At 43.8% G+C, this 16,204-nt stretch overlaps 1 protein-coding gene across 2 annotated transcripts in view; it reads right to left on the reverse strand.

Annotated features, from left to right (window-relative positions):
* STOM (stomatin) overlaps positions 1-16,204 on the reverse strand; it is a 164,820-nt gene that overhangs the window by 3,973 nt on the left and 144,643 nt on the right. For both annotated transcript variants that reach the window (XM_085613686.1, XM_085613685.1), the window contains exon 6: positions 3,762-3,896. In XM_085613686.1, the coding sequence (XP_085469812.1) occupies positions 3,762-3,896 (135 nt within the window). The remainder of the gene's footprint in view (positions 1-3,761; positions 3,897-16,204) is intronic.

A 16,204-nucleotide genomic window follows, 5' to 3' on the forward strand; every position in this document is an offset into this window, starting at 1 on the left:
GGTTATTCGTCATTCAAGAAAGTGAGTGCACTCATCTCAGATCCAGGAGCAGCTGGCTGCCTGGACAGGAAGGGCTGAGCCAACCTGACGGGGGATACTCCTGCCCAAAGCCTTGTAAAACAAGATCCTTGCTGAAGGGGCACAGGTAAGCAACTATAATGATGGTGCAAGGTAACTCTCAGAAAAGTATAATCTATGGAGATGGACAAGGCTTTATCTGTAAAAGATTAAGTGCCGGGGACCAAAGTTTTGTTCAGAGGCCCAAGGCCGGCACTATCGAGGTTTGGGGTGCCAAAGACCAAGGCTGCGTATTCTTGGTTCCATCCCAGGCCCCTTTAATTCAACTTCAACAACACAGGAGTCCGCGGGTCTACAGCAGTCTACCTAGAACGCAAGAACAGCGCGCCAGCTACATTCAGATATGCAAAAGTCCTTTTAAAAGGGACCAAGTCCCATCACCCACCGAAGTGGCATGCTTCATCATCTGGGAACACCCTTAACCGCACCTGGTGCGGTTAAAGAGCTACAACTCCTTTAATTACTGTAAAGAGGAGGAGCTCAAGGATGTTTTTGATTGATGTTACTTGGAGGATATAAATCTCATAATGAAGAAAGCTACCAAAAGTGTAGTGAGACTAAGTGCAGTGTGTGAAAAGTGGTTTAAAATTGATTACCAATAGAAAAATATTTTTATTCGATATCCAGTGGTATCAAAAGTAAAAAAGCAGAAATATTGGAGGAAAACGTGTGCACAAATAATGTAGGAACACGTCCTCTTAGGTCTACATGTTTCAGCCAACTAGTGTCTCAACAAAATGACAGTGGCTTTCTTCAGGACCATAACATAACACTACTGCAATGTGAAAAACTGTGAAACGTGAGTACAAAAGGAACGATACAACCTACACAAGTACCTGCTTATCTGGGGATATGCGGCACCGGAGGGAAGTACAATTGTCGCCCGTCGAGGATCGGGGAACGTCCTACACTCCTGGTAACAACTCAGGGCGTGAGGCAACGCTCTGTCCGTCGTTACCCAGGACCTTCTTCCTGGTTGTTCCGAGTGGACAGTAGTGTTATGTTATGGTCCTGAAGAAAGCCACTGTCATTTTGATACCACTGGATATCGAATACCAGGTGCGGTTAAGGGAGGTCCCAGATGATGAAGCATGCCACTTCGGTGGGTGATGGGACTTGGTCCCTTTTAAAAGGACTTTTGCATATCTGAATGTAGCTGGCGCGCTGTTCTTGCGTTCTAGGTAGACTGCTGTAGACCCGCGGACTCCTGTGTTGTTGAAGTCTCAGTTATTTGGGGATTGGTCCGCGCAGGTCTTTAAACTCCCTTAGACCCTCTAACTAATTGTGTTTTTCGCCCTTTAATTCAACACCAGGCACTCTCTGCCCTTTATCTCAATACCACAGCTCTTTTCATCCCTGCTTTCGCCCTTTGTCACAGTTTTGTGTGTTTCTCTCTCTAGCTAGGGACATAGCTCTCATAATGAGAAATACGTGCTGCCCCCACAACACCCCCCCCCAAAAAAAAGAATCAGTGCTGGTGGACCCTGCAAGTCACAACTGGCTCAAATTAAGCTCTGGAATAGAAACACAGACAGGAGCAGCTGTAAATGCTGAACTATCTTCCATGAGTCTGGAGGGACAAGAACAAATCGCATCTATTAAAGACTATTAAAACATTTTAACATGTTCTTTCAAATACCTTTCATATAGTTGCGTCTGTTGTTGAGTTCCTGTAATCGCAAGTGAGTGGACTGTTTTGATTCAGACACCTCGAGTGATAGTGTCTTCAAATAATTAACATAAAAAGATTTCTTATAATGTAAAATGATTCGAGGATAAACTCTATTGGTGACGAACCCCTTTCGCTTTTCCTCTAAACCGTAGTATTTTCTGTGTGAATTGTTTAGCTTTAGCTCTGTTTTTTTTCTTATGTAAGATCATTTTTTGAGGTAGCCGTTTTGTTTTTAAGCCATTTTGTAGCCAGCTCTGTGATTTGCAAATTAAATTATACGTTATGGTGAACCCTGCTTCTGGTCACGTGTCAGTATTGTGATGCTACTCTGATGCTGCAGACATTCACAAACCAGGTGAATATTGAAAGTTTCATGCTTCATGAGGAGGATGTAAACATATTTTGGGTTGACCAAAGCTGGGAGTCAATGATGATGTTTGAGGCCTTAATATTTGAAATTAGTTGAGAGCTAGAACATTGCCAACTGGGTGGTGCGCTGTACCAAGTTAAGTCTAGGCACTACTGGCCAAGTTCAGATATGTTCCGTTTACCTGTGAAAATAACCTTTTCTATGAGTGAGAAACCACTTACAGAACTCCTAAAAGTTGGTTTTGCAATCGAAATGGATTTATTCACATGAAGAGTTGTGTGTGACAACAGCTACTCTTTGGAATAGACAGTGGCGAGCAAAGGTTCAAATGTCCTGTCAGTTTGGCCACACTCAAGAACTTACACTTTTGTGGGTATTCACAAACACCTCTCTGACCCATCCAACCATGCGGAAAGTCAGTAATACTCCTGATGCTAGCAGGAGTAAATCAATTTGGAATAGTGGAAAGGAACACCCCAAAATTGATGGGGCCGCAGGAGTAGAGGTGTGTATCACCTTTCTCAGTGGAGATAAAAGACAAAAAAGGTTAAGAAGTATATTTACAATTGTAATTTCAGGATGTATTTTATCTTGCGACAGTGGAATTTACAAAAGCATTTCGCGAGTTTTGCAGCCCCATAAATATATTTCTGGAAACTTTTATAAATTCCTGACAATCATAAATCTACACCCAAGCTCGGCCAAAAAACCTGAGGGAGCAGATTTAAAATTTTAAGACACCGTATCTCCAAATTGGAAACGGTTATCTATGTTCTTGGTGGTTGCTTCCACAAATGATTATGTGTAAATCAAATATACCCAATAAAAGAATGCTACTAAGTGAAGTAAAGAGAGGAAACATTAATGTGGTCAAATACTCTGAATGAAGCACGCTATTGCAGATCTTGAGAAAAACAATCTCTGCATAAAAATGGGTCAAAATATTGCAGAGATTGAACCACTGCTCTAGTAAAAAAAAATATTCTTGTGACTCTCTGGGGCATATTATTCAAGACTTTCTTTATAATACATTTGGTTCATGTTTTAATAAGCCATTTTCTGTCTCAATAAAAGTTTTTATTAGCAGGTGTAATCAAAATATTTAATGCAATAAATGTCAATTTGGAAATAAATGCACATAATGTAAATACTAACACATAAAGAGCGGCATTCTGTGGCCTCAGTTAACGTTTATGACACAATTTCTGGACTTTTTTGAGGATTTTAAACAAATAAAACCACTGTTATAAAGGAATGACAACCGTTTACATGAGCAAATTATAAATTAAAATGCCATTGGTCTAGAAAAATTGATACACATGTAGAGATTAAGTTCTCTCTAGGAACACAATCCATACAGCACCATACTATGAGGAATTTAAGGAAGCTATAATAGCTGGTAAAGTTAAAACCATCAAGTTGGGATACCAGTAGTTTCAAGAGGATGTAGGGTTGTGTACGTATTTCTGGGATGTTTGGCTTTGTATGAGAATCTGAGACCACGTATGAATTGAAAGGCAAGTGAAGGTCCTAAAAAAGATTCAAGATGGTAGATGCCAGGATATTGTGCCATGAAGGTGACATTTGGCATGGTGGTAAAAACCGAGAAGAGACCTAGGTCTTCTGTATCAGAAGCATTACCTTTGCTCGCGCCTCGCGAGTAGCCTCCGCTTCTGCAGCCATAGCACGCTGTAGCTGGACGGGCAGCTTCACGTCCTTGATCTCCACTCGTTCAACCTTTATTCCCCAGTCATCAGTGGCGTCATCTAAGGTGGACTGTGAAGAGAAAGGTAAGGTCTAAGTAAACCACAAATTTGCATACGTCTGTTCATAGCACTATCTCAGGGGTGAGCAGAAAATAAGTGTATAGGGTTGTTCATTCTTTTTTCAGGAGGCAGAATTAAAAGATGTCAAGAGTCTTGGCACATATGCTCCTCAAAGGTGCGCAAAAGCAAGGGTGTGCTTATTTTTCAGATTTAGAATAAACCCTCGTGAATACTAACTTCCTGTAAGGCAGAATGATACATCCCCAGCTGATAGCATGAGGTGAGAGAGTAATACACTTTTGGTTGGGACCAAACCAAAGACCACTCTAATCATATTTTAAAGAATTGGGGAAAAAAATGCCATCTAGACAGCTAAACTGTCAAGCCAGACATAACAAGCATTTACAATGCAATGGTATTGGTAAAGTTAGAGCTATTGGCATTGCTCATGACATTATTTTTGTTTATGTTTTTGTTTTTAAAACATTTAACCCCTTGGCTGCGGCAGGAATTCCGCCGCAGCGCTGGGAGGGGTTTGGGGGCAGCGCGGTGGCGCTGTGCTCATGACGGAGCCACTCCGTAATGAGTCACGGTTGAGCTGTGCTCATGACGGAGCGGTTCCGTCATGACTCCGCCCACTGCGCTAATCGCCCGCACAGGCGGGGAATTAGCGCCGCGTGGGCGGAGCGGCGGCCAACGGCCGCAGCATAACGGAACCACTCCGTCATGAGCGGGGAAGGGGTTAAAGAAACTGCATTGTTATTTAAGCCTTTAATCCTTCAGAGACAGGATGTGCGATCTTCCTCTACTATCCGCTACCAGCCAGTTTATGAATGTATTCACAATGCAATCTAAGCTGCATTTTTATCACATATAGCGAAACGATGTATAAAAACCACAACTCGCCTCGTGATAGGAAAATTACAAAAGACAAATCAAGTGGACTGATTGGTGGATGGCAGCTTTCACAAATTATAATGCTCGCTTACTTTGCACAAATGTGATACATTGAACTCACCGCTTTGTTTAAAGCATCTGCCGAGTTGGCAACAAGTTCTAATCCTGTTGCATCTCGTACATCTGTTTATTTTAAAATCTTAGCCTAATAAGAATAAGCTGCGTGTTCTGGCGAAAGTGGCTGGAAGTGTCCACAAAGTAGAACGCTTGCTTACTCAGCATAAACATGTGATAAATTGGACCCAATACTTTGTTTTAAGCACCTCCCGGGTTGGCAAAAAGTCTTAACCCCATTTCTCTACTACATCTGTTTTAAAAATTTTAGCCTAATAAGAAATAGCTGTGTGATCAGTCGAAAGCTCTTTTTTAGAGTTATTATAAAATGACATTAGTCAATTGTGATGTTATGTCCTGGTATTATTTCTGTAAAATGGTTATGGTTTTAATGAACTAAAACAATAAAATTAACTTGAACTCCTAACAGCTGAATGCCTATATTAATGCTGCTCAGTGATGAAACCCGGTGCGCCCCCCCCCCCCCTTCCTACGCCACTGGTCATCGTTAATATCGAAGGCTCATCAATGATCATTACATGTTCTCGTACGGAAAGCAGTGTGTCTAGACATTGAAACCGATTGTAATCAATGAATATTAACGCAGATGTGCAGGACGCTCCGCCCCTTCATGAATAATAAAGCAGGCTAAACCATGAATATTTCTGGCTCTTCAGGCTGCACGGGGGGGGGGGGGCTCCCCTTCGTAAATATTCGATTGACCAATGAGGATTAATGCTGCACTGGGGCGGTATGCCCATTCAATATTAATAAAATCAGATGAGTTAATCGATATTAATTATTATCTGATGGCTGCACCGGGAGAGTATTATCAATGGATATCAAAACAATGCATATTAAATCATCTTTTCGGGATGCGAAGGGACAGTGGTGCCCCAGACAGTAAAAGAAAACCTGTGCTAATCAATGGCTGCCAATGCTGCCCTGCAGGGCACACACAAGGAAGCCGTGCCCTTTCATTCATAATATTTTAGAGAGAACAATGAATTTGTATTCTGCTGCTCAGGCTGCCTACAGAGGACATTGCGCCCATCGCAGATATTAAAGGTACACTCGCCAATGGATAATGCTGCCGCTCTGCAACTGCCTTAAAGGACGCCTCCGCCCAAGCACTACTATTAAAGCCAGACACATGAATGAATGGATTTTCATTCATTCATCCAAGGCTGCCCAGGGATAAAATTAAGTGAAAAGTAAAACAATGTATATTAAATCTCCTCTTCAGGCTGTGAAGGGACAGTATAGACACTAGAATAAAAGTTACACTAAGCAGTGAACATTAGCAGGGACGGCTTTAGCACTGGTGGCGCCCGGTGCGACAATCCCTTTTGGCTCCCCCCCACGCCCCGTGACTGCCTCCTCGGATTCTCTGCGGGATTGTCGAGAGATCTGTGGCTGCTGAGAGCACATGGGTGTGAGAAACGGTAATCTCAGTGTAAGGCGCCCTCTGCACGTTGACTCACAACGCACTTCCACACCCAGCACACAAATACACGGAAGCACGTCATTTTACTGAGATGGGGGCGCGCGCGCGACAATCTGCCTACACGCAGTACATGTGAAGGCAAGCGCATGCGGGCTTCCGTAGTTTTGTGCATGCAACTCTAGCTTCAACTAAAGCAAGGAATCCCGGAATATGCATAGGCCAAAATACCACAAAATACCTCTCAGGCGCCCCCCTTCGAAGACACGCCCGTGACCCCACTCTACACACACGCTTACTGCTCAATCATTTTACACAACCACCACGCCTCACTGTGTTCAACATGTATAGTGACCGAACCTGAACCGCATACAGCCTACGCGATCATCTCTGTGCTCAGGGGGCGAAAGCACATCAAGGGGCAGGTGAGGAGAGGCGCTGGCTCGGTCAAGTCGAGGGGTCCAAGGTTCGATCCTCGGTCGGGGTAGATGCGCGTCATTGTGTGTGCATTAAATAACAAGCACACCACTGCCTTTCTCCGAGGCGAAGCAAAAATGCCTCGGAGAAAAGTTGAAAAAAACACGCCCCAGAGTCCGAAAAGGACGGGGCCTGTTCGGAGTGACGAACCTCTTCTCCAATGGCTGGCCAGCATTCAAGAGGCCAGCCAATGGAGAAGAGGGGAGAAGAGGGGCGGGTTCAAGCCCCTCTTCTCCAAGTCATTAAATCTCGCGAGCGAGACTGCGCAAGCGCAGCCTTCGCTAGCCGAGACCTAAAAAGGGAAGTTCAAACAAGCCATTATTAGGAAAAATTTAGAAAAGTAATCCGCTAATATTTGCTGTATTTTGTCATTCACGGACATACTATGAGGGAAGTAAAATAAGTACATTTGGTGAAATGTGTGGAAAGTGATTTTCAGTGTAGTTAATACTACTTTTGCGTTAAGAGAAAAGTACTGCGCCTATTAGTACCAGAGAAAAAGCAACAACATTGTTTTTTACAACAATATTTGCGGAAAAGATACAGAAAGCATGGTTGTATTTTCCTCTCTAAATTTTCGTTAATGTCAAGGAAACTGGTAGTGGTAACAGTATTACTTAATTATGGTATGCCATAAAAAGATCTGAAATTCTGTAAAAGACTCCATTAGTGGGGGCGGTGAACAGCTCTACTGTACATAAACACCGGAATATAGTCCTGAAAGTGCTATGACTGTAGCCCTAAAATTATTCTTCACTAGGGTGACCCGGATTTGCCGGGACACTCCCGGGTTTCCACAGCTGCCCCAGGAGATTTCCGCATCTTTGGCTCATGTCCCAGTTTTTAGAGCGGTCAACTAAAAACCGTGAGAGGCACTTTTTGTGGATGTTCCAAAGCAGGGCTGTTAGCAGCTGTTATAAGAAGTACTTTCATTAACAAGTATGATGCTGGTTTTAAAAATTACATTTAATTTATTTTCTTAGTGCCCCTTCTGCGTTTTTATGTTGATGAGGGATGTTATTCTTTGCCACTTAGTTGATGTAAAATTGTAGTCCTTCCTCTATTTTTGCGAAATGTCCCGAATTTTGGGTCACAAGATCTGGTCACCCTATCCTCCACTCCTCCTCAGAGTTCAATACCCTCTGGTGCACAAATTTCCTTGTGAGGAAACACTGCGTCTTACACTCCTCTTTCTTTCCTTTTTACTGCCAGCAGCCCTTGTTGCTGTGTGTGAGATCCTCAGAGGGAAGGGGGCTGCCTCCTGTGAGCAGGCTGTGGCGGGGTTTGCTGTGTGCACAGCCATGGGTGTTGTCCAGGCCTCCCCAACGCTATTGAGCACGTGTAACCTTTTAAACTGAAAGACAACGTTACTGGAACGTGGGCACTCTTAAAGTTTTAAAATACTTTCGTCTAAGGACATTACGTTGTCATTCCACTGTTTCATTTATTCAATGAGCTAACGGGCCAGCTTACACAAATCAAAATGTAAATATTATATTTTCAAGAATATCTTTAGATCCTGGCGACTGCTCAAGTTGCTGCCCCCGATCCTTCCTTACTCTAAGTGGATGGATGACAATGTATGTTTTTAAACTGCGTAAATGGCTTGTAAATTCACACATAAAATACATATCACCTGTACTTAAATGGAACAGAAGATGGAAGCAGTATGTCAGTTTGTGTAACTAGCTACATCCTTCATACCAACCCGTTCGAGCTACAGCAGGACCAGGTTAATCTTTTCAACCTTGCGAAGACGCTCCACTGATTACCAATGATATCAACAGCTCCCATTTACTGTGCTTCTAAATGGAATACTGTAGTAGTAAGCGTTATTTGAAACAAGATATAGCATGCAATTTAAATAAACTGATCACCTCCTTCGTTGACACTACATTTTGCGTAGGGGACACCGGAGGCCATGGGTCCAACTGCACTGGTCAGCAATGCTCAGGTGTTTCAAGGGAGACGGAGCCAAGCAGTCCACATTGCCAGATGCAGTTCCAACTTTGGCATCTGAATTGAGAGGAGTAGAGCCAAGAATGATGGGCTGGTACTCTGACTTTATGATCGCTTGGGCAGCTAAACCTCCTACGAAGCCCAGATTCTTTGCGAGAGTCTGAGCAGTATTCAGCATACCAGATTCACAGCCTCTTCTGTGCATCCAAGTGTGAATTAGTTGGGGAAATGTATTTAGGATTCCAAATTCTGCATCCAGATTCACAAAATGAGAAATCTTAGAGTTTTAAAGTGCTGACAATCTACCAGCACGAGAACTGTGTTTCTGTTAAAATTAGGGGTAGGAAATTGGGAATGTGGGGCAGGAGGTAGGTCATACAAAATGCAGTGAACACCAGCAAAGATGTTGCTTTGTGGATATTTGGAAATAATTTACATGGGCATCCCCACCCTGAGAACACATTTCGTTGCAGTAGGTGCCCTTCAGAGAAAAAATAAATCCCTTTGTGAAAAAAGAAAAAAAAAGTAATAACTTTAAATGTTCTAATACACATTTCCATCATACTCTGTTATGTAGACTAACTAGCAGAGAATGCACTTGGCTGGGGATAGAGACTCTACAGTTAGGAAAAAATAACCTAAAGGAGCAGATGCCGGCTTTATTGTTTTTAAAAAAATCTGTTTTGTGTACTGAGGTTCAATTGTCTTGGGCATGGGGAAGACTGGTTGTTTTTTCCCCATAGTTATAGATAACTATGTGCCTCATTATGAGTTTGGACCGCCAAACCCATGGTGGCAGTACGGCACCCTAGGACCAGTGCTCCAACCACCCTATTACAGGTAGGGCGGTCGGACCGCCATGGGACCCCTGATCCCTGGCCCTCATGCAGCAGTCTGAGGCCCCTCATATGCTTGCAGTGCCGATGCGGCACCGCCAAGCACATTAGGAGTTTCCTCACCGCCACAGTTTTCATGGCGGTGAGTCCGCCATGAAAAGTGTGGCTTGAGGAAACAAAGGGGGACCACAGGGCCCCCTGTTGCCTCTGCGCCAGGGGATACATGCGGGGGGGGGGGTACATGGAGGGCCCTGCAGGATGCCTTTACCGCCAGTCCCTGCATGGCATAAACTTGACAGTCCATGCCCTCCCAGAACAGCCTTTGATGCTCCCATTGCGATGCCTTTTTCATGGGCACCGCAGTGGGACCGCCAAAGAACCGCCCGCCAGAGGCAAAAAAAGTTGTAATCTAGCTGGCGGTTTCTTATGGGTTTGGAGGTCTTGAAGCGGGGCAGCGGCCCTGCTCCAAGACCCCCAAAGTCATAATAAGGCCATATGCTGGAAAGCCTCTCTAGCTTTACTTCTGGTCTAGAAACAGCAGCTTTAGCCATCTGTAGACACTTATTTTCTAAAACAAAAAATAATATAATATATAGAGAAAAAGGTCTTTGGGCAAGTCTTGTTTTGACACAAGGTATCAGGACTGTCAATATAAAGTTGGGTCTGCCTACAGCATACCATACATAGACTGTGGGAGTTACTGGCTTTCTTGGCTGTGTTTAACATTAAGAAGCTCAGACATCCTACTCCGCATTCCACCTAATGCCCACAAACAAAAAAACCTGGCACGCACCTTCTCAAGCAATGCCCCTAAAATCTAGAACCCCATACCAGCTTCAAGTGACAGCTAAAGGATCTCCTCCTCAACCGACATCTCGCCAAGCAGAACCACCATCGCCCAAAAGAGCTATTCCACCCCACTGCTATTTTTCATCCAAATTCGTGCTCATACTTTGATTTGTTTTGTTTCAATTCAGCTGTATTGATTATATGAGTGATCTGTTATGAACATGTATTGATGTAAAGCGCTCTGATACCTTCGGGTCTTGCCAGCGCTATAAAAAATCCTAAATAAATACATTTGTTAAAAAGATTTTCATTGGATGATTGCCGTGCCACTTAAGTTGAGTCACAGCAATGAAAGCATTTTGACTATGTACACCCGAGTAGTTTTTGATTGGATACAATCAATGTTTTGTTGCCTGTAGACCTGCTTTTATCATAGTTTTTTTGGTTAAAATAGATTCAAAACTTCTAAGCAAATGTTTTGCTAAGCCGCTGACCTCAGAAGCATTTTGTCTAGACTGTGTTTCTGTAGTAACAGCTACCTATAAGTTTGACTGCCTCGGGCGTTGCTGCTACTCTGAGTGGTTTGTATCCTACTCTTCCCTACCCTGATTACGAGTGCTTCACAACTACCACAATCACCACAATTACTGCCATAACAACCACTGTTACTACTACAACCGATACTGTTATGGCCATCATTTCTACCACCAACATAACCACCATTACCATTGCCACATCGTTACTCCAGCAATGCGTTATCGCCACTGACATCACCACCACCATTACTACCACCATGAATGCCATTACCACCATCACCACAGCCTACCCAACCCTTATCACCACCGCTAAGAGTACCGGCATCATTACCACGATGGCCATTAACCCTATCATTATTACCACCACTTTAATAATTACCACGACCCTTACACAATTATTGCCACCATCAGCATTACCACTACAATCACTCCAACACCATCATTGCTGCCTCATCACTACATTTACTACTGCCATTACCACCCCAACATTACAACCACCATCATTACCAACACTATCACATTACCATCCCCATGAACACCATCACTTTCACATCACTCTCACACTACTATAATCTGTGACTATCACCACCACCATCACTACCCCGTCACCACCATAATCGTCATCGCTACTTCAATCACCACTGCCACTATCTCACTACAACCACACACACACAATCACCAACATGACGACTACTACAGTACCAATACTACCAGTATCACCATTACTACTAACACGTCCACAACATTCTTGTGTGTTTGTATGTGTGGAGAGCACTGCATGTTTGACAGTGCTGTGCGTGTAAACCAATGGGTGACGGTGGCATGCATGCGAGACATCGCGTGTTTGCGATCAGTAATATAAGGCCAGGCCTGTTGGTCGTTACTCTGTGACTTCATGCACTCCTCTCTGCCTGCAGCATTTCATTCAATGCTGTACTCTAGTCACTCTTGGAAACATGGTTCCTATGGGGCATACCTGTAAACAGGTGGTAGCTGGCAGGGATTCCAGGCAGTGAGGTGGCCAGTGGCTGGTGAAGGGCCCTTCCACTGCTGGAAGCCTGGACCATGGGCTGAGCTTTATGTGCTTGCACACTTGTGCTGCTGATAACTCTGGCTTGTCCAATCATTGAACTGGACCAGAGTAGCTGGTTTCCTGGTGATGTGTGGAGAGATTTAGGTTCTCGCATGATTTAGAACTCAAGAGGATCGGATGTGCCAAATTCATGTGCCAAAGCCACTGAGTGGGTACAGCCAACCCCACCCCAAAAACATCATATGTGCTGTCGATTAAGTCTTACTGGATCATGTCCAGAAGGCTCTTCCGTATTGGTTGGGGGTGCTTGCTATGTTCCACCAAGAAGTATTGAAAAGTGAAGTTCAATAAAACAAAGATAACTATATATTAGTGGCAAAGAAATGCCTTTGTTTTGAGACCCGAAGGAATCAAGGTAGAGCCTGTAAAGACCTTTGCTCATGTGTGAGTTACCTTTCAAAGCAACATAAAGTACAATTCGAAATTCCACACTCCAAGGGAAAGTAAATAGGAAGCGAAGGAATGAATTCAATCAAGCCTCTTGTATCGATGTACAGTTCGAAACTGTGCCACTGTGCACCATACAAGTTGACAACTTGCGTGCATTTGCCACGGTGAAAGACAACAGACGGAATGTCAGAGGAGCAGCTATAAATAGTACAGCAGCTGCGTGGCACAGGGGTCCAAGGGGTCCTCGGCTCTCCACGTGTATTTCGTTAGAGGCATTTTCTGTGTTTGCACCAGGGTTCAATGGCACACTCACTATGCCACGGCTGAATGCCTTTCCACTAGGGTGGATGCCCACCCACCTTCTGTTAGTGACACGGGCAAAATCATCACTCACTGTGAGCACTACCACTGAGGACCAGCAGCTTATAAGCAGTTATAGTTCGATCACTGACAAATATTCTATATTGCCCTTCTGTCCTTCAGGGCTAGGAAACTGCTTGTACAAGCCTTGATCCTCTCGCGGCTCGATTATGCCAATGTGATCTATCTAGGCGCCCCCGGTTCTACCATCAAAAAGCTTCAAACGTTCCAAAATTGCGCGGCACGACTGCTTATGCAGGCTCATAATCGTGAATCCGCTAAACCTCACATCATCTCTCTGCATTGGCTATCAGTGGCCAAGAGAATCCAATTCAAGGCTTTGTGTACTGCCCATAAGTCTCTCTCGGATAGCGCTCCGCTGATTCTCCGTGCCATCATCCCCCGGTATCTTCCAAAAAGATCACTGCGCTCTGAGAAGAAACATCTTGCAACTGCTCCCAGAGTTAACCGGGTGCGGAGCGGTGACCGGCGATTTCCTGCCATTGCGGCGAAATGTTGGAATCGACTACCAGACCTCATTCGGCTTGAGCCCAACCACCTACTGTTCCGCAAACATCTGAAGACTCTGCTGTTTCCTTGAATCTGCTGGCTTGTTTCGATTTAGGCTCTGTCTCTAGCGCTGGGTGGCCTTTGGTAGCCATGTGCTTTACAAGTGTATATTCATTCATTCATTCATTCATTTTGCTGCTGTCCTTCGTTCACTTTGCCTCTGTAAAGCTTTTGCCAGATAGGTCAAGTGGGCTCTAGAGGCAACCAAAACACACGGGTTTTAACAAAATTCCTTTTTTTTTTGTTTACTTTTAAAGGCTCCCATAAAAATAGATGAACATTTATGTCACCGAATTTTAAAGAAAGCCAATCAGTGCAAATTTAAAAATCCTCTACATGTACGAAACACATTTGGACAATAGGGGAGTGTCCTACGGGAAAGGTTTTCATACTACAAGTGGGTTTGGGCAGGAAGGAGAGAAGGGCACGTGACAGGAGGGGACCTTCCTTTATCCAGAGGGGTGAAGGGTCATGGGACAGGGGTCGTGGGACTGTTGAGGAGGGGCGCACCTCTGAGAAAGTATTACCCACAATATCAGTTTAAACAGCCCAAAACATTCAACATATAGAAACTTCTCTACACAGGTGACTGGCTGATCCCCGCCTGGACTGGAAAGGTAATCTCTGGTCTGTTATCTACAAACTCAACGTTTACTCTGTGGAAATGGAAAGAAATGAGAGCAAACACTTGGGAGGGCTTGAAAGTCACACAAACAGTTACTAAGAAGGGGAGGCAGCCTCTTCATATGAGCTGCACAAACATTTCGGGGCAGTGGTTCTTGCAGTACCGAAGGAGGCCTAAAGAACCCACTCCTGGTGCCAGGAGGAGAAACATGCGACTCATCCCCTCTACTAAATCTCTACAGATATTAAGGAATGTCCCTGTAACATGGTACCATCTTTAGTGCTATTAATGTTGTATGGGTTTATTATGGCACAGTTCCGTTTTTTTTAATGTGATGACCCCCTAACAAAGCCAGCAGGTGCATCTCTTGATAACTACATCCTACTGTATTATTTTTACTACATGTGGGGGTATTGTTACTATTAGGTTCAGAGTTCGCTAGGGGTGTGAACTATTAAGAGGGTGTCACCATAGGTACTTCATCCCCCCCATCATGTATGTATTCGTATAATAATAAGTCATATTGAGTAGTCTGTGAATAATAAAATACTTTTCCTTTTTATAAGTAAAAGCACTGCCTGGACCCGATTTATTGAGTGTTGTTTGTTGAGTGCCCGTGGACTATGAGTCGGGCTTGGGCTGCTCTGCCTCGCTACCCTGAGAGAGTCGAGCGCTGTAACAAGGTACCTGGGTCACAGTGGATGGAAAGTTGCAGACTTGCCATTTTAGAAGGACCCATATGCTTCCCAACTAACAGCCCACCTTCTTACAATGGTGGTTTGTCCTATGGCAGTATTGCAGCTCATTGTGTGGCTGGTAGCCAGTGGGCATGATTCTTTGAAGATCTCCCCCTATGATCTCTGTAGTCAGTGTGGGGGCTAGAAGGGGATAAATCACTCAGGTACTGAAATTTGCAAACACTTCAGTACAACAAAGACATCGAGAAAGTACTGAGACTACGAACAGAGAAGCACATTTGGATCCACACTAAAGTAGCACACGCTTGTGAGGGTTTTATTTGCTTTATTTAATATAAAACATGCTACTGGCAACATCAGCTGGGGTTAGGGGTAGGCAGCGCATAATTTGAGCCGGTGATTGAAGGTGAGGCCCACCGCCACTCATCTTTGGGGTACGGGCACTTAGTTTCCTAAAAGAGTTCTATCAGGAGCAAGGGAGAGAAAAATACAAAAGGGCAAAAGAAGTAGAAAGATAAGGAAGGAAAAGCAATGACAAATGGGGGAGGAGGGAATAAAAAGAAAAAGAAAGAATAGGGTGATGAGGAAGATGGAATAAAGAGGCATGGGGCAAGGCTGTGGGGTTCGGGACAAAACTTTGGACCCCGGCTATTATTCTGTTAAAACTGAGCACAGAGGGCAGGTTCGGTACTTCATCCCCAGTCCATGCAATAAGTGGGCTTCCCGTTATTGCTCTCCGGATTGTAGCAATGCTGGGAACTACAAATGAATCTACTTTTCTTTGGATGTTCCACATACATCCATTTTTGGATGGACTGCATCCTTGCAGTTAGACCTTATTACATGTTTGTGGCACCTCTGAAAAGTCCACAAGTGCAAGAAATGAGTAACTTACAGCAGCTGTCCGTCTATTTTCCATTCATTTACAAGTGCTATACCACAAACAGACAGAAATAAATAAGACTTAAATCGCGGTGAATGGGTTACAAGGGTTGGCAACCTGCTTTGCGAACCTATTGAAGCCATTAAGAGATTTCTGATTTGAGAATGATCCAAACGCTTGTATACTTTGCTACCCTTCAGCGACACAGTCCTGCACATTGTCCCACGAATCTCTTTGGCCACTAAACCAGTTTCAAATCTAATATTTTACTTTTAGCAATGTAAGTATGTAGGCATGCTATGTTACAGCACTTCATATGGGCTACTTCCGATAAATATTTCCTTGTTTATTATATTTTTTGTATACAATGTTAGTAGTATTGCATGATTAAGGTATACGAAGAAACTGAAAGGAACTACATTTGACTGATTTAAAAGTAAACTATTGCATTCAGTAAACAAGGAAAATGTTAGGAATTACATTGCGTGTATATCTGATTCCACCATTGCAAACGTTTCCACAGTGTAAACTCCCCTCTAGCAAAAGAGTAGAGTGCGAAGCTCTAATGCACAGTCAGTACTTATTAAAGCATGTGACCATCTGCAGCACTTAACAAGTTGACAATAACAAGCCAAAGTACAAATTGC

The sequence above is a fragment of the Triturus cristatus genome, chromosome 1_2 (assembly GCF_964204655.1).
Source record: "Triturus cristatus chromosome 1_2, aTriCri1.1, whole genome shotgun sequence".
Classification (NCBI taxonomy): domain Eukaryota; kingdom Metazoa; phylum Chordata; class Amphibia; order Caudata; family Salamandridae; genus Triturus; species Triturus cristatus.